General features: G+C 55.9%; 1 protein-coding gene across 14 annotated transcripts in view; it reads right to left on the bottom strand.

Moving 5' to 3' along the window:
* CACNA1E (calcium voltage-gated channel subunit alpha1 E) overlaps nt 1-17,221 on the bottom strand; it is a 118,537-nt gene that overhangs the window by 33,535 nt on the left and 67,781 nt on the right. For 11 of the 14 annotated variants that reach the window (XR_012057229.1, XM_072932938.1, XM_072932940.1 and 8 more), the window contains exons 9-26: nt 15,428-15,543; nt 14,431-14,484; nt 13,968-14,093; nt 13,517-13,726; nt 12,160-12,272; nt 11,813-11,925; nt 11,571-11,702; nt 11,191-11,263; nt 10,697-10,814; nt 10,365-10,432; nt 8,680-8,777; nt 5,674-5,730; nt 4,335-4,919; nt 3,967-4,241; nt 3,183-3,342; nt 2,556-2,685; nt 1,984-2,043; nt 1,630-1,736 (exon numbers count right to left, since the gene is read on the bottom strand). Coding sequence is in view for 13 of the 14 variants with exons in the window: in XM_072932938.1 (XP_072789039.1) it covers nt 1,630-1,736; nt 1,984-2,043; nt 2,556-2,685; nt 3,183-3,342; nt 3,967-4,241; nt 4,335-4,919; nt 5,674-5,730; nt 8,680-8,777; nt 10,365-10,432; nt 10,697-10,814; nt 11,191-11,263; nt 11,571-11,702; nt 11,813-11,925; nt 12,160-12,272; nt 13,517-13,726; nt 13,968-14,093; nt 14,431-14,484; nt 15,428-15,543 (2,595 nt within the window). In the remaining variant the exon portion in view is untranslated. The remainder of the gene's footprint in view (nt 1-1,629; nt 1,737-1,983; nt 2,044-2,555; nt 2,686-3,182; nt 3,343-3,966; nt 4,242-4,334; nt 4,920-5,673; nt 5,731-8,679; nt 8,778-10,364; nt 10,433-10,696; nt 10,815-11,190; nt 11,264-11,570; nt 11,703-11,812; nt 11,926-12,159; nt 12,273-13,516; nt 13,727-13,967; nt 14,094-14,430; nt 14,485-15,427; nt 15,544-17,221) is intronic. The other 3 variants (XM_041717838.2, XM_030279637.4, XM_030279636.4) reach the window with 1 other exon arrangement.

Consider the following 17,221-nt stretch of genomic DNA (forward strand, 5'->3'; position numbering starts at 1 on the left):
CCCTGCCAGCCGCAGGGGCCACCACAGGAACTGTGCCACCCTTGTGGGGTGAGGGCAAGGGGACAGTGCATTGGTGAGGTCACACCCCCACCCAGGAGCAGGCTGAGCCAACAACCTGTGCTCCTTCAGCCATCAAAATTCTTGATGGAAGTCGCCTTGGAAGGAAAAAGCTCCTTTGTCCTCCTCCTCAAACCCCTCAGTGCATCTTCAGGCTGCTGATGCCTTTGAGCCCTGCCAGCTCGGAGGGGCTGTCCTGGCAGAGCAGGGATCAGCCTGACCCTGGAGATGCTCCATCCACCCTCGTGGTGGCCTGTGTGGCCTTCCAGAGGCTCAGAGCATTGTCCCCGGGCAGCAAACCTGCCCCAAGCCCTTTCCCCCCGCCGGGGTCTGCGCTCAGCCCCCTGCCCTGCCCAGGGACTCTTCATCCCTGTGCTGGGCGAGCTGAATTCTCCCATGCTCTTGCCAAGGACAGAGCAGGGGCTGGAAGCACTGGGTGAGGAATGGGGTGAGTAGGGTGAGGAAGGCACAAGCAACGAGCCAGAGGGGCACAAGTGGTGAGAACCAGGAGAAGGAGCTGCTGCCCAGTCGAGGGTGAGGTGGGAGGGATGGATTACGGGCTGTAATCCATCCAGGGACCTCGTGGGCACCCCGAGAGCCCCGCACGGTACCTGAGCTGCGGCCAAGGCTCCCGTCTGCGTGGCTGCCAGGCCCTCCCCTGTCACCAGCCACTGCTGCCAGTGTCACAGGCACAAAGAGAGAACAAGAGCGTGACAAAGGAGCCTGAGCCTCTCCTCTCTCCTCCTCTCCCTCCTCAGGCACCAATGAGGCAGCACAGCCCTGGGGACCGGGGGATGCCCCTTCCCTGCAAGCACCACCTTGGCACCACACATCCCTCCCTAAGCTCACTGCACCCCCTGCCCCAGCCAGCAGCACAGGGCACATCAGAGCAGCAGGAAACTCATCCCTGCATGCTCCTGCCCTCCATGGCACGGGCACCATGGACATCCCAGTACCCACAGGTGCCACAAGCTCAGTGCCAGAGCCCCATCTCCAAGCAAGGCTCGATGGGGACGCTGCAGGGCAAGCACACAGCCCTCTCTGTGATGCCTCAGAGGATGCTGGCACAAACCCCTCCCATTCCTGCAGGGCTCCAGAGCAATGTTCCCCTCAGACCAGAGGAAAAGTCACCAGCCAGGGGTGCCATTTCCAGCACAAACATGTTCAGAGGGCAGCTCCACCTGGCAGGCTGCTGCTTTTGCTGTGCACCCCAAGATGCACAGCAGGTGTCTAAGTCCAGCTTTGGCACCTTTAGGCCATTTTCCCCCCTCTAACAGCCCCTTCTGCTCTGTTTCGAATCCACTTGCACCACCAACTTCTTCCTAGCATCTCCAGCTTGCCTTGCCTTGCTCCCTGCCTGCTTTCTCACCAGCTTCTGAAAAACAAGGAGAAACACATCTCCGGAGCAGCCACACACCACTGCCAGGAGCCACACCAGAAGCAGAGCAGAAGGGTGCAGAGAAATAAAATACAAAGGGAAATCAGAGTCTAGTAGCCATGACACACAGTTTCATCCTTCTCCCACCCCAGCCCAGGGAAGGCAGGGAGCTGACAAGGACAAGGGCCACTTACGCCAAGGCAAAAGCCACCAGCGCTCCCACCACCACGATGAAATCCAGGATGTTCCACAGGTCTCGGAAGTAGGAGCCATCCTGCAGGATCAAGCCCTGATCAATCATCTGGAGGGGAGATAGAGAGAGAAAAACAGGCAGGGAATGAGCAGCTCAGACACCAAGCTGGGGGACAGGGACCCTGCAGACACATCCTAGTGTCCTGGGTGTAGGACTTCGTATTTTGTGGAAGACTCAACTCTGGACCAGCACTGCTGAGAGACAGACTTTTAAAGTCTTCACCATCTCAATTTTGGACCAGAACTGCAAAACTGAGCTATTTCCCAGGGATGCTGCACCCTGTCAGGGCTCTTACCTTGATCACCATCTCGAAGGTGAAGACACCAGTGAAGACGTAGTCGAAATACCTCAGCACCTGCAGACAGAGGGCACAGGTGCTCTGCAGCTGCTGCTGAGCAAACCGTGCCCACCCAGACACCCAGCTACAGCAGCTTGCCTGGCTCAGAGGCAAAATGGGGTTGGTTTGCTTGTCCCAAACACAGCCTTGTCCTTAAGAGTTCAGGACAGCCCAAAACCCAGCCTATGCAGGCAGGAGGGAAACATTCCCCATGCAAATGATGCTGCTAGCCAGGATCACGTGCCCCATACCAGTGCCTGTACCAGTATCTCTCAGTCCAAGCCACTTTACAGCTGACCAGGCCTCCTGGTCTCTCCCCAGGCTCTAAACCCCACGTGTGGGAAGCTGAGAGGGACTCCCACAGTTCACAATGGAAGGTGGTGGGGGAAAAGACAGATCCCAGGGCATGGTGTGAGTGCCACCACCGGCTGCCCTGATCCTACAGATCCTGCCCACAGATCCCACAGAGCTAAAATCCTGCAGGAGCTCTGCCTGCACTGGTGGGGGCAGCGGGAGGGGGTTGCAATCACTTTGTTGCGGTCGGAGTTGGTGAGGACGGGATCCTCGGCGGCGAGGGCGATGCTGCTGGCAGCGATCACCAGGAGGATGCACATCTCGAAGTAGCGCAGGTTCACGATGTAGTGGCAGGCCCTCCTCACCCTGCAGGGACACAGCCCACACCCCACCTGTGAGCCCCTGGCCACAGCCACAGCCCATGTGCAAAGCCCACCCTGTATTGCCACCTTCCAGGGTGGGAGATGGGCTGCAAAGCCTGAGGAGCAGAAGAAGGGAGTCCAAGGGGCGTTTGGGCTTTTTGGTCCCTCTTCTCAGTTGTCTCAGCCCCACAGCCTGGCAGGGAGAGTCCCTAAGAAATTGGGGTGCTTACTCTTCCAGGCTGCAGGATCTGGGGAAGAGCTACAAGGCAGCAGAAAACTGCAGGCAAATCTAACAAACAAGGAATAAAAATCCCAACTTAGCAATCAGCAGCTGGGAGAGAGAGCCACGAGCCATGCCACTCTGTGGAACTCTGTGGCTGCTTATCAAGCCCGTCTGGGAGACACTCAGCTCCCTTCTCACAGGGATTCCCTGTTTTTGGTGATGTCTGGGGGTCCTTCCCCTTGGAGCCCTCCCCAGCCCCAGTGTGAAAAACGTCTCACGGGTTGGTGGTGCTGAAGATGAACATGGAGCTGTGCGGCACCATGGCTTTGCCCGTCTCGCTCTTTTCCTTCTTCCGCTTCTTCTTCTCCATTTCTTCCTCATCCTCTTTGGTCTCGGCCTCCTTTAAGGGGCTGGCTTCACCGTCTGTCTTGTTGCTAACTGCAGGAAAGCGAGAGCCTTTGCCCGACCTTGCACCCAGACAACATCCTGGGGTGTCCCTGCCACCTGGGCAACCCTCCTCTGAATTTCTGCTCTGAATCCCTGTGCTGCTACAGGGAGAGGCACTAGGCAGGAAGAAAACATGCCAGCTGCTGGCATGGAGCAGATGAAATGGGTTTAACAAGGCCAGTTTTCACCTTGCTGGTTAATTAATAGCACTGTTTAAAGCAGCTCACCTTGACAGCGAGGATGCCGCTAAGGGGTTTGAGTGACAGCGAGCTGCCGGAGGCTACAGATGTTCCAGGAAAAACAGGGAATGCGAGAGTTTTGCCCAGGCAGAGAGGAAGGGGAAATGATGGATGAGATGAAGGGGTGGTGGGAAATGATGGATCAGATGAAGGGGTGGATGGGAAGAGGTGAGAAAGGGACACAGCATCCCCAGGGGATGCTGGCATATCAGCGTTCGGGCCCCCCTGCAAAACTGGGGTGAGATACTGCAAGGAGCAGCAAGGAGATCCCCCAGCTGATGGATGTGGACAGGAAAAGCCATGCAAGCGGCTTTCCATCCCCACAGGGTCCCCAAGGGCTGGGAGAGGGGCTCAGGAAAGAGAGACGGGTCCTCACTCTGTACCACAGCGGAGTCGTGGACATCGATCATGATGGCAGTGCTCTCGGTGGCCTTCTCGGTGTTGGGGGTGATGGAGGAGAGGTCGGGCTCGCTGCGGCTCACGCTGCGCCTGGGCTCCAGCAGCGCCTGCTCGCTCGTGTCCGGGCTGCTGCAGTCCTGCTCCGTCAGGGTGCCCGTCTTGCCCTGGGAGAGCTCGGGTGCGGCGTGTGGGGGGCTCCCCTTCTTGGCGGTCCCAAGCAGATCGGCATCGCCAGCAGGGACCCCGTTTGTCCTGGGAGAAAAGGAGGTGTGAGAATATACAGGGACAGAAGAAGAGAATACGAGGAGCTGTGGGGACAGCCAGATGCCCTCTGCAGGCACCAACCTGATGGACTCCCCGCTCGCCTCTGGCTCCCCCGGAATCAGGGCTTCTGCTGCAGCCATGTCACCACGCCGGTCCCCATCCTGTGCCCCCTCGGTGGTGCTGGCCTCCTCCAGCCCCATCTCCTGGCTGGCCGAGCGGCTCCCCAAGATGCCAGCCGTGTCCTTCCCCTCCATGCGGGCTCTGCGGTGCCGGCTGCGCCGCTGGCTCTGCCTCATCCTCGCCCTGTCCTCGATGCTGCCTCCTGCCCCGTCTTGTTCTCCTGGCTCACAGTTCCCGTGGCAAGACTTCTGCTGCCACATGTCTCGCTTGGCCCGTGGCGATGTCCTGTCCTCCCCACCGCCGGGGTTGGCCCCTGGGACCGGCTGCTCGGGTCCCTCGCGCTCGCCCTTGCCCTGCTCCTCAGCGCATTTCTCCAGGGTGACACCCTCCCCGGGTCTCTTCCTGCGGAAGATGCTGGCGTGGGGATTGATGAGGGGCGGCTCGTCCTTGTTGATGCCCTCCTGGCTGGACATCTGCATGTGCCGGCGCAGCTGGCTCGTCCGCTGCTCCCACACCGACATGTGGTGCCGCCGGCGACGCTCCCGCCTGCAACGGGGGACGGCGAAGGGTCACCATCCCGGCTGCCCACACCGTCCCCCCGGGGAAGCACCCACCCTGGGTTTAATCTGGGAATCCCAGACAGAGGGAAGTGCCACCGCCAGGGTTACAGGCTGTGCTAAGGCTTCCTCGGTGTCCCTCTGGTGCTGGAGGGGACTGGAAATGGGGCTGGGAGTGTGCTTGTGCCCCTTCAGAAAGCATCAGGCTGATGGATGACCAGCCCCAGCAGCCTCGCTGCTGCCCTGAAGCTTTCAAGCAGTACGTCCAGTTTCTGGGAGCAGCCAGCATCCTGCCTTGCCCTATCCAGACAGGCAGAGACCACCTTCCTCTTACGTGACTGCCTGGGGACACCTGAAATACGGGCCAAGCCCTCTTGCTGCATCCAGGGACCTCTCCTCGCCTCTCTCCCACACATCCCGGGCAGAAAGCCTGCCCTGAGGCTTGAGGAGCAGCAATTTTGACTGTCTGAGGGCAAGGTGCTGCTTCTGGGCTACACCACGAAACCTTTGCAGCCTCGTAAAGCAACACCCTGGAGAAGACAAGACGTGCCCTTCCCGACACCCCCACGGCACAGGGAAACACCCAGGAGCACACACGGGCACACACACACACACACAATGAATTCCCACTCCCGTCCCTGCCGGCCAGGCCGGAGGGGAGCGGGGTGTGCCCCGGCCCCGCGGACGGACGCACAGACAGCACAGGAGCCACAGACGGACACGCGCCCCCGCCGCCCACATACAGGTGGCTGCTGCGTGGCTCCCACATCGACATGTGGTGTCTCCTCCGCCTGTCTCTTCTGCGGGGGAAAAACAAACGGGTTCAATCCCCTCCTTCCACTCGTGTGGGCAGCGCACAGAGCTGTCCCCCCTCCCTGGGCAGGGCTCATCCTGGCCCTGTGCATCCACAGTGAGCCCCCACGGGCATGTCGGTCAAGGGCTGCCCACGCTGGCGCTGGCACTCCGTTCCCTGGGAGCTTTCCCCACGGCGTGCACGGGGAGAGCAGTGCAGGCTCCGGTCCTTCAGAACCTCCAAGATATCCTTGGATACTTAACCGCTGGCTCAAACTGCTCCAAATTCACTTCTCCCAAGAAACACGTGGCAATTGGAAAGAGGAAGCAATGCATCAGGCCAGCCCTGAGCATCTCAGAGCCACCACCACGAGCTCACGCTGCCCTGGGAGCACAGAGGGGAAGGTGAACTTCCCCAGCAAACACAAGGCACAAGGCCAGGTTGAGATGCCGCAGAGCTGCTGTCACCTGAGCAGCCCCCACACAGAGCAAGTTAACAGGGCTGGCAGGGTGAGATCCCAGGCTTTAACCTTTGCCTCTACACAGAAAAAATTCGGATACACACAGCTTCAAGAACGCTGCTCAGAGAATGTGCAATCATAGAAACACAGAACATCCTGAGTCTGAAGGGACCCACAAGGATCACTGAATCCAGCTCCCGGCCCTGCACAGGACAACCCCAAAAGTCCCACCTTGTGCCTGACAGCACTGTCCAAACGCTTCTTGAGCTCTGGCAGGCTTGCTGTTGTAACCACTTCCCAACAGTTTGAAGACATTCCCCCTTGTCCTATCACTTGTCAAAAAAACAGAAGTCAGAAGTCCCTCTTCAGCTCTCTCAAGGTGCTCCAAGGTCTCCAGGCTTAAAAACCTCCATCCTCCCAGCCCCAGCTCACAGGAGAGGTGCTCCAGTCATGCTGGTGCTCATGGTCTCCATGGATCCCGGTGCATGGGAAGGGCCCAGTGCCATGCTCGAGGCAGGGCTGGAGCTGCCAGCACCCCCAGCATTCCCACAATGAGCTGCCAAGCCCCCAGACGCATCCACGCAGCGCGTCCGGCACCAATGCATGCCGGTGCATTGCTCAACACGCGCCAGTGCCCGCACGCGCCCGGCTGGCAGCCCCGAGCCATCTGCACCCAGGTGTACAAACACAGCGCTCCCACGGGCACCCACGCCATCCCTGGCCACGTGGGAACACCCGTGCATCCCCACACTGCCAACCTGCAGGTGCCAGGTACCCACCTGCATCCAAAGGCAGAGCCCGGCTCTGAGCCCCCTTCTGTGCCAGCTCTGCTCTGCCTTGCCCACCACCGTGTTGTCCCCACAGTCTCCCCACAAGCTCAGCACCAACAAAAGCACACCAGACCTGAGGCTGACCATATCAGCAAGCCTAACCTGTGGCATCTACTGCCTGGGCCTGACCCCAATCCATCCTGGTGAGTGAGAGGAGCTGGAAAAAAGCCCCATGAATATCAATATCTCCCCTTTCGATGCCAGCAGAACAACAAGGAAAGGTTGAAAAGCTCTGTTTTTCCAACCACCTCGATCTGGCAATGACTAGAGAGCTCTATCAGGGATGTGCAGTGTGGGCAAATCCTTTGCTGCCCTAATATATTCCATCTCCCCCTCTTCCTCTCTCCTATCTGCCCATTCCTCAGCCTCTCCCGCAGCCTAAAGCTCTCTGTTCCCTCACTTTATCCAACACATTCCCACTGGTATCCAGAAACAGAGCCACCATCCAGACTCCACCACCTCACCCCTAAACCCCCCTTGTACTTGGGCAGACAGACTTATTAACAACTGATCAGCCCAAATCCAGGGTAAAATCTGTGGCTGCTGCGGGATCAGGCAGGCCTTACAAGCACACCCTGTTCCTGCTGCCCCTAAAACCATGCAGGATTTGGGACCACAGCATCCCCCCACTGCCAAACCAGGGAAGGGACTGTTCCCAAGGCTGCCTCTGACCCCCCCAGATCAGCACTTGCCTGAAGACAGCAGTTTCTCTCAGCAAATCTGCAAGAGATTCTGCCGTGAACAAGCTTGGCTGGGTTTCAAAGTATAACAAAACCTAAAATTCCCTGGGAAGGGATTCTATAAAAAAAAAAAAAAAGAAGAGGGGAAAAAATAAAATAATCCCTTCAGCTGTACTGAAATGTACTGTTTTGGGAAACAAATCAAAACGCCTCGTTCCAATGTTGACTTTGAAAGTTTTATATGATTTAGACCATATGACACCGCAAAATAAAGAGAAAAAAGGCAGCTAGGAAGAGAAAAACAGAAATCTCTCCTGCTGAAATGCAGAGACAAGGCTTCTTAACACCATGCTGGAGGTTTATGTGGTTTGGGGCTTTTTTTTTCTCACCCAAATCAAATTTTTGAACAATCAAACATGGTTTCACAAACCCGCTCCATCTTTCCTAACTGCATTCGCTCCCAAGGAAGGAGCCTGAGGGAGATTTGTGACACCACTGCTCCCTTCTCCCCCAGCCCTGGCTGCTCTCCTGCAGCTCTGCCATGAAGAAACACTCCCCAGGAACAAATATCACCCCTCCTCAAGAATAACTTGAGATACTTTCCTCCTCCCCAGCCTCCTACCATCAGCCCTGAGTGCTTGAGCTCTATATTTGGGGCAGAAAGCCTCTTTTAGCATATTTTTGCCATGCTCAAGCACTGAGACTGCAGCTTGGTGTAGAGGTTGGCAATTTCAGGAGCTCCCTGGAGGGCTGTTCCCCACGCTGTCACCTCCCTAAAAGCACTGCTGCTCATGGGGAGCACACTCCTAGACCTCCATCCATCTTCAGGAAGATGCCCAGAGAGGGAGTCACCCCATGTGGGGACCCCTTTTTTCTTGTTGGCAGCCCCCCCAACCAGCCAGGCCAGGCTCTGCTGCAGCTCTGTGCCCTTCCAAGCCTGGCTGGGCTCAGGAGGGTCACCAGGGTGGTGCTGGGGAGTCACTCACTCGATAGCAGGCATGTTTGGGGCAGACATGGGGCTGACTTCTTTGGCTTTCTGAAGGGCATGCTTCTGGTTAAAGGCCTCCTCTTCCTCCTGCTCGTCCTGCAGAGGAAAGAGGGCATTGCTCAGTGGGGCGTCAGGGCTCTGAGGGAAAGCTCAGCCATCGGGAGCAGTGAGGGATGTGCAGGGCAGCCCGGCACAGTGAGGGACTGAGGGGGACCCAAACTTCTGATGCCTTGGAGTGGCTACCTAGAACAGAGGCTAGACAAGGTTAAGAGAATAACGTGGGTTTTTTCTAAGGGATAATAGATATACACCTTCAATAGGCACACTTTGGGCAGTCAAAGCCTCCCAATATGGACAATGCTCACAAGTCTTTCAGATAATTATAAGATTGGTCCATTTACATATCAGGGTTAATCCTCCAATTACAGCTTCAGGAAATGAAGTCAGATACCCCCAGTTTGCTCCCCCCCCATTTCACTTTTTGTTGATACTTTTCAGGGCCTGAGGCAGTAGGGTGTCCTTGAGTTTCAGGCCCAGAGGGATTGTTTTGTGTGACCAGACTGTGAAGACAGTAGCTAACACTTTATATGGAATTTGGAGTTGTGCAGTAATGCAGTACAGGATTTGAAAAATATAAAATTTTAAGGCATCACTTCCAGAGACACTTCATTTCCCTTGTGCTGTGGGGATGCAGGTTCCCCACTACACCAGATCTTCCCCAAGGCATCAGTGCTGCTTAAATAAGTGAACCCAGCCCACTCAGGCAAGAGCTGGGCTGAGCATGGTGGGACAACCCCAGACAGCACAGACCAGCTCAGCCCTCCCTTCTTCACAGCCACAGGGGCCAGACAGGCATCCCCCAAACCGAGTGGGAGGTAAGGCATCCATGAATGACCCCGGCAGAGACCGGATCGCTTTAATGAGTATGGTTGTGTCTCGGGAGCAAAGAATGTCATTAGGAGTCATTAGCGAGCATTCAGCCTTTTCAAAAACTCAGCGCTCTCTTAATTGATGCTGCCGATTCCCGTGGGGCTCTCCCATCCCTCGCACCCCAGCCCCTGGAAGTGCCATCTGCACCCTCCCACCGTGGGAGAACCCCTGCACACTTCTCTCAGGCAAACCAGCACCGTGCCCCCTTTCAGGTCAGATTTACAGCCCCTCAGTGAGCCCCAGGGACGTGAGTAACAGCCCGGGCTCCACAAAAATCTGGTCACCCCAGGACCACTGGTCTGCTCCAAAGAGTGGACACGACTCTTGCCGCTCTCTCCTACTCACTGTTACCCAGATCGTGCCCTAATAATTTTGCATTCCCCAGATATTCCCCAGCATGGTCATAAAAGTGTCTAAATTGCATCTTAAATCACATCTGCTGCCCACATCTATGGGCAAATGGGGAATAAATATTGACACCACTGGAAAATGCTTCCCACTCCACATCTCCAGAGTGCTGGGGCAGAAAACAGTCCCCACATCAGGTCTCATCCAACAGATGAGGGTTATCTCCATCTGACTGATGGCAAACGGGACTGGGGAGTTTAAGTGGAGAAAGAGTTAAAGCCGTACTTGAAGCGTGGGTGTTCCTGGAGGGACCAGCAGGTTTAAGTGTTTTCCTTAAATCAAAGCCTAAATGGCTTTGCCCCCAGTCTCTCCGCGGGAGAAGGAAAAGGAGCAGCAGGAACGTACCTTGGTGAGCTCCTGAGCGTTGGCCAGGTTGTCCACGGCAATGGCCAAGAAGACATTCAGCAGAGTATCTGAGAGCAGCTAAGGATGCACAAGCCGTGTGTTAAGGACATGTGTATCTGCAGCTCCCAAGGAGCCCAGCCAAAGGCACAACCTCCTCACCTATCCCACAGAAACAGCCCTCAGTGTACCTCCCCACAGCTCCTTCTCCGCCTTTGGGACACCCAGTGCTGCCAGATGTGTGTGTGGGAGGGGAAGAAGGGGAGGGGGATGCCCCCAGAGAAGATGAGGAGATGGGGTTGTCAGCACTGCAAGTGCAGCAGCCCAGTGGATACAGTTCCCAAACAAGGTGAGGACGATGAAGTAGATGGAGGACCACATCCCTGAGCGCACACCTCCCTGGGAGCGGATGCCGTTGTACATCACCTCGTTCCAGTCCTCGCCTGTCAGGATCTGCGGGGACACAAGGCAGCAGCTCTGTCCCCTGCACCTGCCCATCCCCTGCACATCTGTGCCCCCAACGGGCAGGCAGCATGCACACAGATCCCCTGCAATGGATCACCCAGCTCTGCAGCACCTGAGGGAGATCACACTGCTCACTGATGGGGACTTAAAGCCTCCTCAGAAGAGTTTTGAAACTCTTCATCTTCTGCAACAGAGGTGGAAGAGTTTCCATCTCTTTCCGTCCACTTTGTTGTGGAGGAGAGGGAGGAAGCAACAGCTGATAGAGGGGAAATTGTTTGGTGTAAGGAGCCCCTCCCAGCCATGGGGGAGAAACCAGCTGGTGCCAAGTCCTTTTGCTTGAGTCTCCTGGCAGCCCAGCTCCTACCTGAAACACCGTCATGATGGCTGCAGGGAAGGTGTCAAAGTTGGCCGAGGGAGTCCCATCCATGAAGTTAAACCTGGAAAGGGAACAAGGTGGGTGAATTACCAAGGTCACCAAACCCCTGACTGCTGTGCTGTCAGTTCCTTGTGTTTAGGAGGACCTTGCCCCACTCTAGAAAAGGTCTCCTGAGCATTTGGTGCCAGAAACCAGAAGGTCTCCTGGCTAGAGGAACCAACACAGCTCAAAGGCAGCCCTCAAGCAGGGATTTTTGTGTGGGAAGAGATTGAGGGGGAAGGTACACTCTTGCTGGGCCCCTGAAGAGGGTATCACCACTTGGCTTTAATGCCAAGAAACTGCTGTTCCTCAGCCTTGAAATGACATACCTGCCTCCAAACAGCTGCATTCCCAGCAGGGCAAAGACTACAATGAAGAGGAAGAGGAGGAAGAGCAGACTGATGATAGATTTCATGGAGCTCATCAGCGAGACCACTAAATTCCTCAGGGATGCCCAGTACCTGGAAAACACAGATACTGCTGGAACACTGCCAGTGATGCTGGAGAGCAGCAGTGACTGGATCTGGGCTGCAGCCACAGTCTGAGACAGCCGCTGATGGTGGGTACGCACTTGGTTATTTTAAATATCCGCAGGAGACGAAGAGCTCGTAGAACACTGATCCCAAAAGAGGTTCCTGGCCTGAATATAGCCCAAACCACTTCGAAGATGCTTCCCACTGTGACCTGAGAAGCAGACACAGCCACAAGTCAAAGACAGGCTCAGCATGGGCTGCTGTAGGGAATCTTAACATCCCCGAAGACGAGGCACCCACCACCCAGTCCAGGACCTGATGCCTCAGGCAGAAAGTGCTCCCTGCCCACTGTGAGTGCCATCCTGATCTCCCCCTTGGTGCCTTGCACTGCAGACCCCTGCCAAGCATCTCCGCCCACACCCACAGCATCCCTGGGGCCGCTCACCCCACAGTCGAAGCAGTTGAAGGAAGAATGGAAGTAAAGGCGTGGCCCCATCCCGTACATCTTCAAGGACATCTCCAGAAGGAAGAGCCCAAGAAACAGGAACTCTGCATAGTCTGGAAGACAAAACCCAAGCGTGCTTGAGGCACTGAGCTGTGTGGAGCATGCTGCATGCACCCACCAGTTGAGCATCCGGCAGGCCACGGAGATGGGTCAAGTCAAGGACCATGCTGCATCCCCAAACTCTCAGGTTTTGGGATCAGGGAATTTGATCTGTGAGGAGCTAAACTGTATGTAAAAGAGCATCAGGCCCACGAGTTAATGATTCAGGGAAGATGCACCAGTGTCCCAGGGGACTGAGAGGACCAGACATGGCCAGCGCGGAGCAGAGCAGCTCTTTGGCATTAAACCACAGCGGCTGAGGAGCCTACAAAGGCAACAACCACACGACACTGTAGGGGAATATTATCAACCTGGATTAAAATCATTGCATGGCTGGAATTTGGCCAGGGAAACAGAGCCGAACAGCCAAGAGCCAGTGAAAAGCCTTTCCAGCTATTTCATGAACATTTAGCAGGCGAGAGCCTGGCTCTTCACCTTTCCCAGAAGATGCTTCTCACCACGACCAGCTGCTGCACCATGCTGCAGCGTGCTGGGAGCCCGGCAGGCCTGAGCCTACTGCTTCAGATTTGGGTAGAGCTGGGGCTTGACATGTGACACATTTTCAAGGTGAGGAAGAATGACACATCTGAGAAAGCAGCACTGTCCCCACTGCAGCAGCTCAGGAGTGACACGTGGGGCTGACCACGCTGCTCTGCAGTAGCCCACACTGCAGTGCTTCTGAGAACTGATCTTGTGCCCTGGCCCATGCTGGGCTCAGGGAGGCTCCATAACTGGGAACCTCCAAGGCTGGGATTCCCTCACCATGCTCTGCAGAAGGATTTTAACCAGGATGTTCTGCCATGACCGGTCCCATCCCTGCACATTTCCACCTTTCCAGCAACGGCTTGTGCACATTCAAAAGTGGTTTTCCAGCAAGCTTTCCATCACCACTGTTCACAATTTTGGGATAAACTCCACTGAAACTGGCAGTGTTTCTCTTTCATGACAAACACATCAGACCTGAAGGACACAGAGCCAGCACAACTCCTCCGCGTTTGCTCACAAGGCTGAGACATCCCTCAGTGGCCACGGGGCCAAGGGCAAAGCTGAATTAAACATCTCTGCATGGTCATTTGTTATCAACAATGGATGGAGCTGAGGTTATTCCCCACTCAGCTCCACACTAGCACGACTGTGGTGGGACTCATCCCTGTGTGCCTCGGGACAAGCAACACTCTCCCACCTACACCAAACTCACAGAGGAAGTGGGTGAGCCAGGCTGGCTGGTTGTGATGGACGATGGCCACGCAGGCAGTGTTGAGAGCCACCAGGCTCAGGACGATCCAGTAGAAGACCTGGGATTTGACCATGTGGCGGACGGAGATGCGCAGGAGCCGCTCCTTGTGCCGCAAGTAGGAGGCACCGTCCACCCTGGCACCTTTGAGGCCAGATTGACTTGAGGGGTTACCTAAAGGAAAAAGAAGGGGAACAAGGAGTTGGATGCTCCAGCCTCCCCTGCAATATGAGACAGGACAGATTGCTCTTATGGGGCACAACTCATCCAGAGAATTTTTACGTGGCAGCAGGAGGTTTGCTGCTAAACTAGCAGAGATGTCTGGTTTGTGACACTCTCCATGTGATGGGTGGGACTGTGGGAACCCAATCAGCTAACAGAGGTTTGGGGTAAGCAAACTGCAGACTGCACTGACCCAAGGTTGGATTAAGACGTCTCCTCTGCGCCAGCCTCCGCTCGCCCACGGAGGCGATGTCCACACAGTGCTCGTCACCCGACATGGCATCCGTGCGGTTCCGCTTGATGGTGGCTCGCCTGAGCACTGGGAAGGCAAGAGGAACAAGTGTTGGAGTCTCCGTGGCCCAACTCTGCCAGTAGCCAGCCCATTGGATCAGGACCTGGTGATCAGTACTCAGGTCTGGTTACAGGACAAAGAGCCCCAAGTGATCCTAGTCCACAGCTATCCCTTGTGTGGCATCAGACACCTCTCAGCCCCCACGCTCTCTCAGGAGTTATGGTGCCAATCCACCTCCCCTCGCCCCTCTCTTGGGCTGCAGACCCCACTGGGGCCTCCCCATCACAGCTGGAGGGTCTGAGCCTCCAGCTCTAGGCAGGCAGAAGGAAGGGCAGGCAGATTTTAAGGGCATTGCTGGTCTTACCGTCTAAGGCTGAGGTCCCCGAATTTTTGTTCTCTTCGGCCAGCATGACTTCCTCTACGCAAAACACAGTTCAGCATCAGGAGACAAGGCACTGTCATGTATCACTGCCTGGTACTCAAGAACCTCCCCCAGCCCAGAGGCTGGCTCTGCAAACTCTTACCAAGTATTGGTTAAGGGCCCAAAAGCAAATTCTGGAGGGTGGCAAGTGGCTGCTACCAAACATCGCATCAAGAAAGAAGAATTACTTGTGATCAGCCCTTCTCCCTCCACTGTCATTAAGCTCATGAAGGAAGTTGAACATTGTGGGCAGGTCTGGGGCTCAAACAACTCAGCCCAGGGCTAAAACTGAGGTCTGGTGCTCAGGACTCATTTGAAGACACCCATCTTTTACAAGTCTGAACGCTGGATGAAAGTGTAAATCTTTCCTTCCCAGAGCTGAATGCACTGGCCTCATTCCTAGGAGGAGCAAGCAAGGACATGGGCTGTGGCAGTTTGGGTACCAGCACCCACAGGCTGCCATGCCTGGTGTCAGGAAGAAGCCTGGAACCTCCACCACTCCCAGCCCAGGTCCAGGAGTCCCAAGGTAGGAACCAGTAAGTTCATCCCCTCCAGATGGCTCCAGGAGGAGATTTAACTGGAAAACCCACTGCCCACCACTGCAGGGGACTCCAGCAAACGCCGGGAGAGAGGAAACCACGGCAGAGCACAGCTGATGGCCGTGTTGCTCACAGCCTCCCTGGAGATGTAACGTGCTTTGTGCACAGAATGTGACAATTTCATGCCACCGAACATGAGGACTCACTGCAGCTTGGTGATGTCCTTGCTTGCAGCCTGGTGGGACCATCCCACCAAGCTCACCCACACACTCAACATCACCACGTGAGCACCTTGGGCACTTCAGTGTTCAGGGATTCCTTTCCATCCCCAGAACCCCACACACCCAGCAGTCTGTGGTGCCCGTTGTCCCCCCAGATGTCCCCTGGCCACCATCCTTTACCCGCTTTGTCTATCCACGCCCGGTAGCCGTTGAGCTCCCGCTCGATCTGCTGCTGGCGCCGCAGCTTCATGAAGGCTCGGCGGTTCTCCACGCGCTCTCTCTCTTTGGCAAACTCCCTGGGGAAGGGCAGAAGGGAGGGCTGAGAGCAGGGCCGAGGGGCAGCAGGACGCCCAGGGGGCTGGGGAACCACAGCACAGAAAGCAGGGACCGAGGTGGTTGTTGGGGACGTGCATGGCTATCCCCAGCCAAAGTGTGGCCAGAGGATGGGAGAATGATCAGGGAGGAGAAAAGCAGGACTGGATGGATGTGAGCAAAGGCCCTGCTTGATTGCTCAGTCCTGCAGGCTCCAGCTGGGAGCTGCTGCTCCTCAGGGAGGATGATCCCAGTGCCACCCAACTCCAGAGCCAGCTCACCTTCTGTGTGTCCCTTCAGGGAATAAAAACTGGGCACTGTGAGGAGGCACTGAGGGGATGGAGGAGGGAGGGTCCTGTCCCTTGCCTTCACCTCCTCCTCTGAATTCTTTTCCTTTCCAGCCTATCCTTGGAGTATTTTCCCAGAACTTGAGACATGCCTGTCCTCCTCTGGATCTCAGGGTCTCCCAGGAGCTGTCCAGGAGTGATGACCATCACAGAGACTCCCTGCCTCATCCCTAAGTTCCTGCATCTACAGAACTCCAGCCCACACCCTCAGCCTCTTCCTGGTTCCAGGATACTCCGAGGGAAGCGTGATTACAAAGAGCAAATGGCACTGTTCTCTCTGTGAGAGGAACATCTCTCTCCCCAGAGACCAGCAGCAATCTCAGGCCTCAGAAAAATAAAAACTATTCCAAAGACCGGAAAGAGCTGGTCTGTCTGCTGCAAGAGAGCGTTCAAGTGCATTACCCCAGCTGAGCTATTACACCCTGATGCTGTGTGGGCTTTTGCATGTGTGTGTGTGTGTCTGTGTGTGTGTGAGAGAGTGTGTTTGTGTGGAAAGCCCGGAATGTTCCCTGCATCTCTTGTTTAAGATCCCCAGACAATTCAAGAGCTTTTAATTCCACCCCAGGAAGGTGAAGTTTCCTGCCGCTCCGGCATTAAGTGTCAAATGACTCCCCCTCCAGCACTGGCTTTCAGACTGAAATGAGACTTTCTTCCTGGGGCAGGGAAGTGGGGCAGGGAAACAAAAGGCAAAGAAGAGAAAAGCAGCCTAAGTGAAAGGAAGGAGGGTGGGAGGAGATGGGGGAGAAGGAAGGACCTCCCCAGCCAAGAGTGAAATGCACTCTCAGTTTTGGGCATGCCATGCCAAAGCACCTCCTTGCTCTAGCTGGGAGAAAGGCAGGAGCATTTTGGCTGTGCAATCAGCCCTCACCACCCTTTGTTTGGAAATTTGGGATGTCAAGGAATGAGAAAATACTGTTTGGAGTCAGAGTTGGAGGGGAAGTTTCCTGTCCTCTGGTCCTCCCATCTCAGCCCCACGGGCCATAAATTCCACAGCAGCCTTGGCAGCACTTTTCCCAGACCCCGTAGATACCAAATCCTAGAATGATTTGGACTGGAAGAGGCCTTAAAGATCACCTCATTCCTTGCCATGGACAGGGACACCTTCTACTACCCTAGGCTGCTGAGAGTCCCATCCAGCCTGGCTGTGATCACTCCCAAGGACGGGAAGCCACAACTACTCTGGGCACCCTGTGCCAGGGCCCCACCACCCTCACAGGCAAGAATTTGTCCCTAATATCTAATCCAACCCTGCTCTCTGTCAGTGGCTAGCCATTCCCCCTTGTCTTATAACTACATGGCCTTGTCCAAAGTCCCT

Source organism: Taeniopygia guttata, chromosome 8 (genome assembly GCF_048771995.1).
Source record: "Taeniopygia guttata chromosome 8, bTaeGut7.mat, whole genome shotgun sequence".
NCBI lineage: Eukaryota > Metazoa > Chordata > Aves > Passeriformes > Estrildidae > Taeniopygia > Taeniopygia guttata.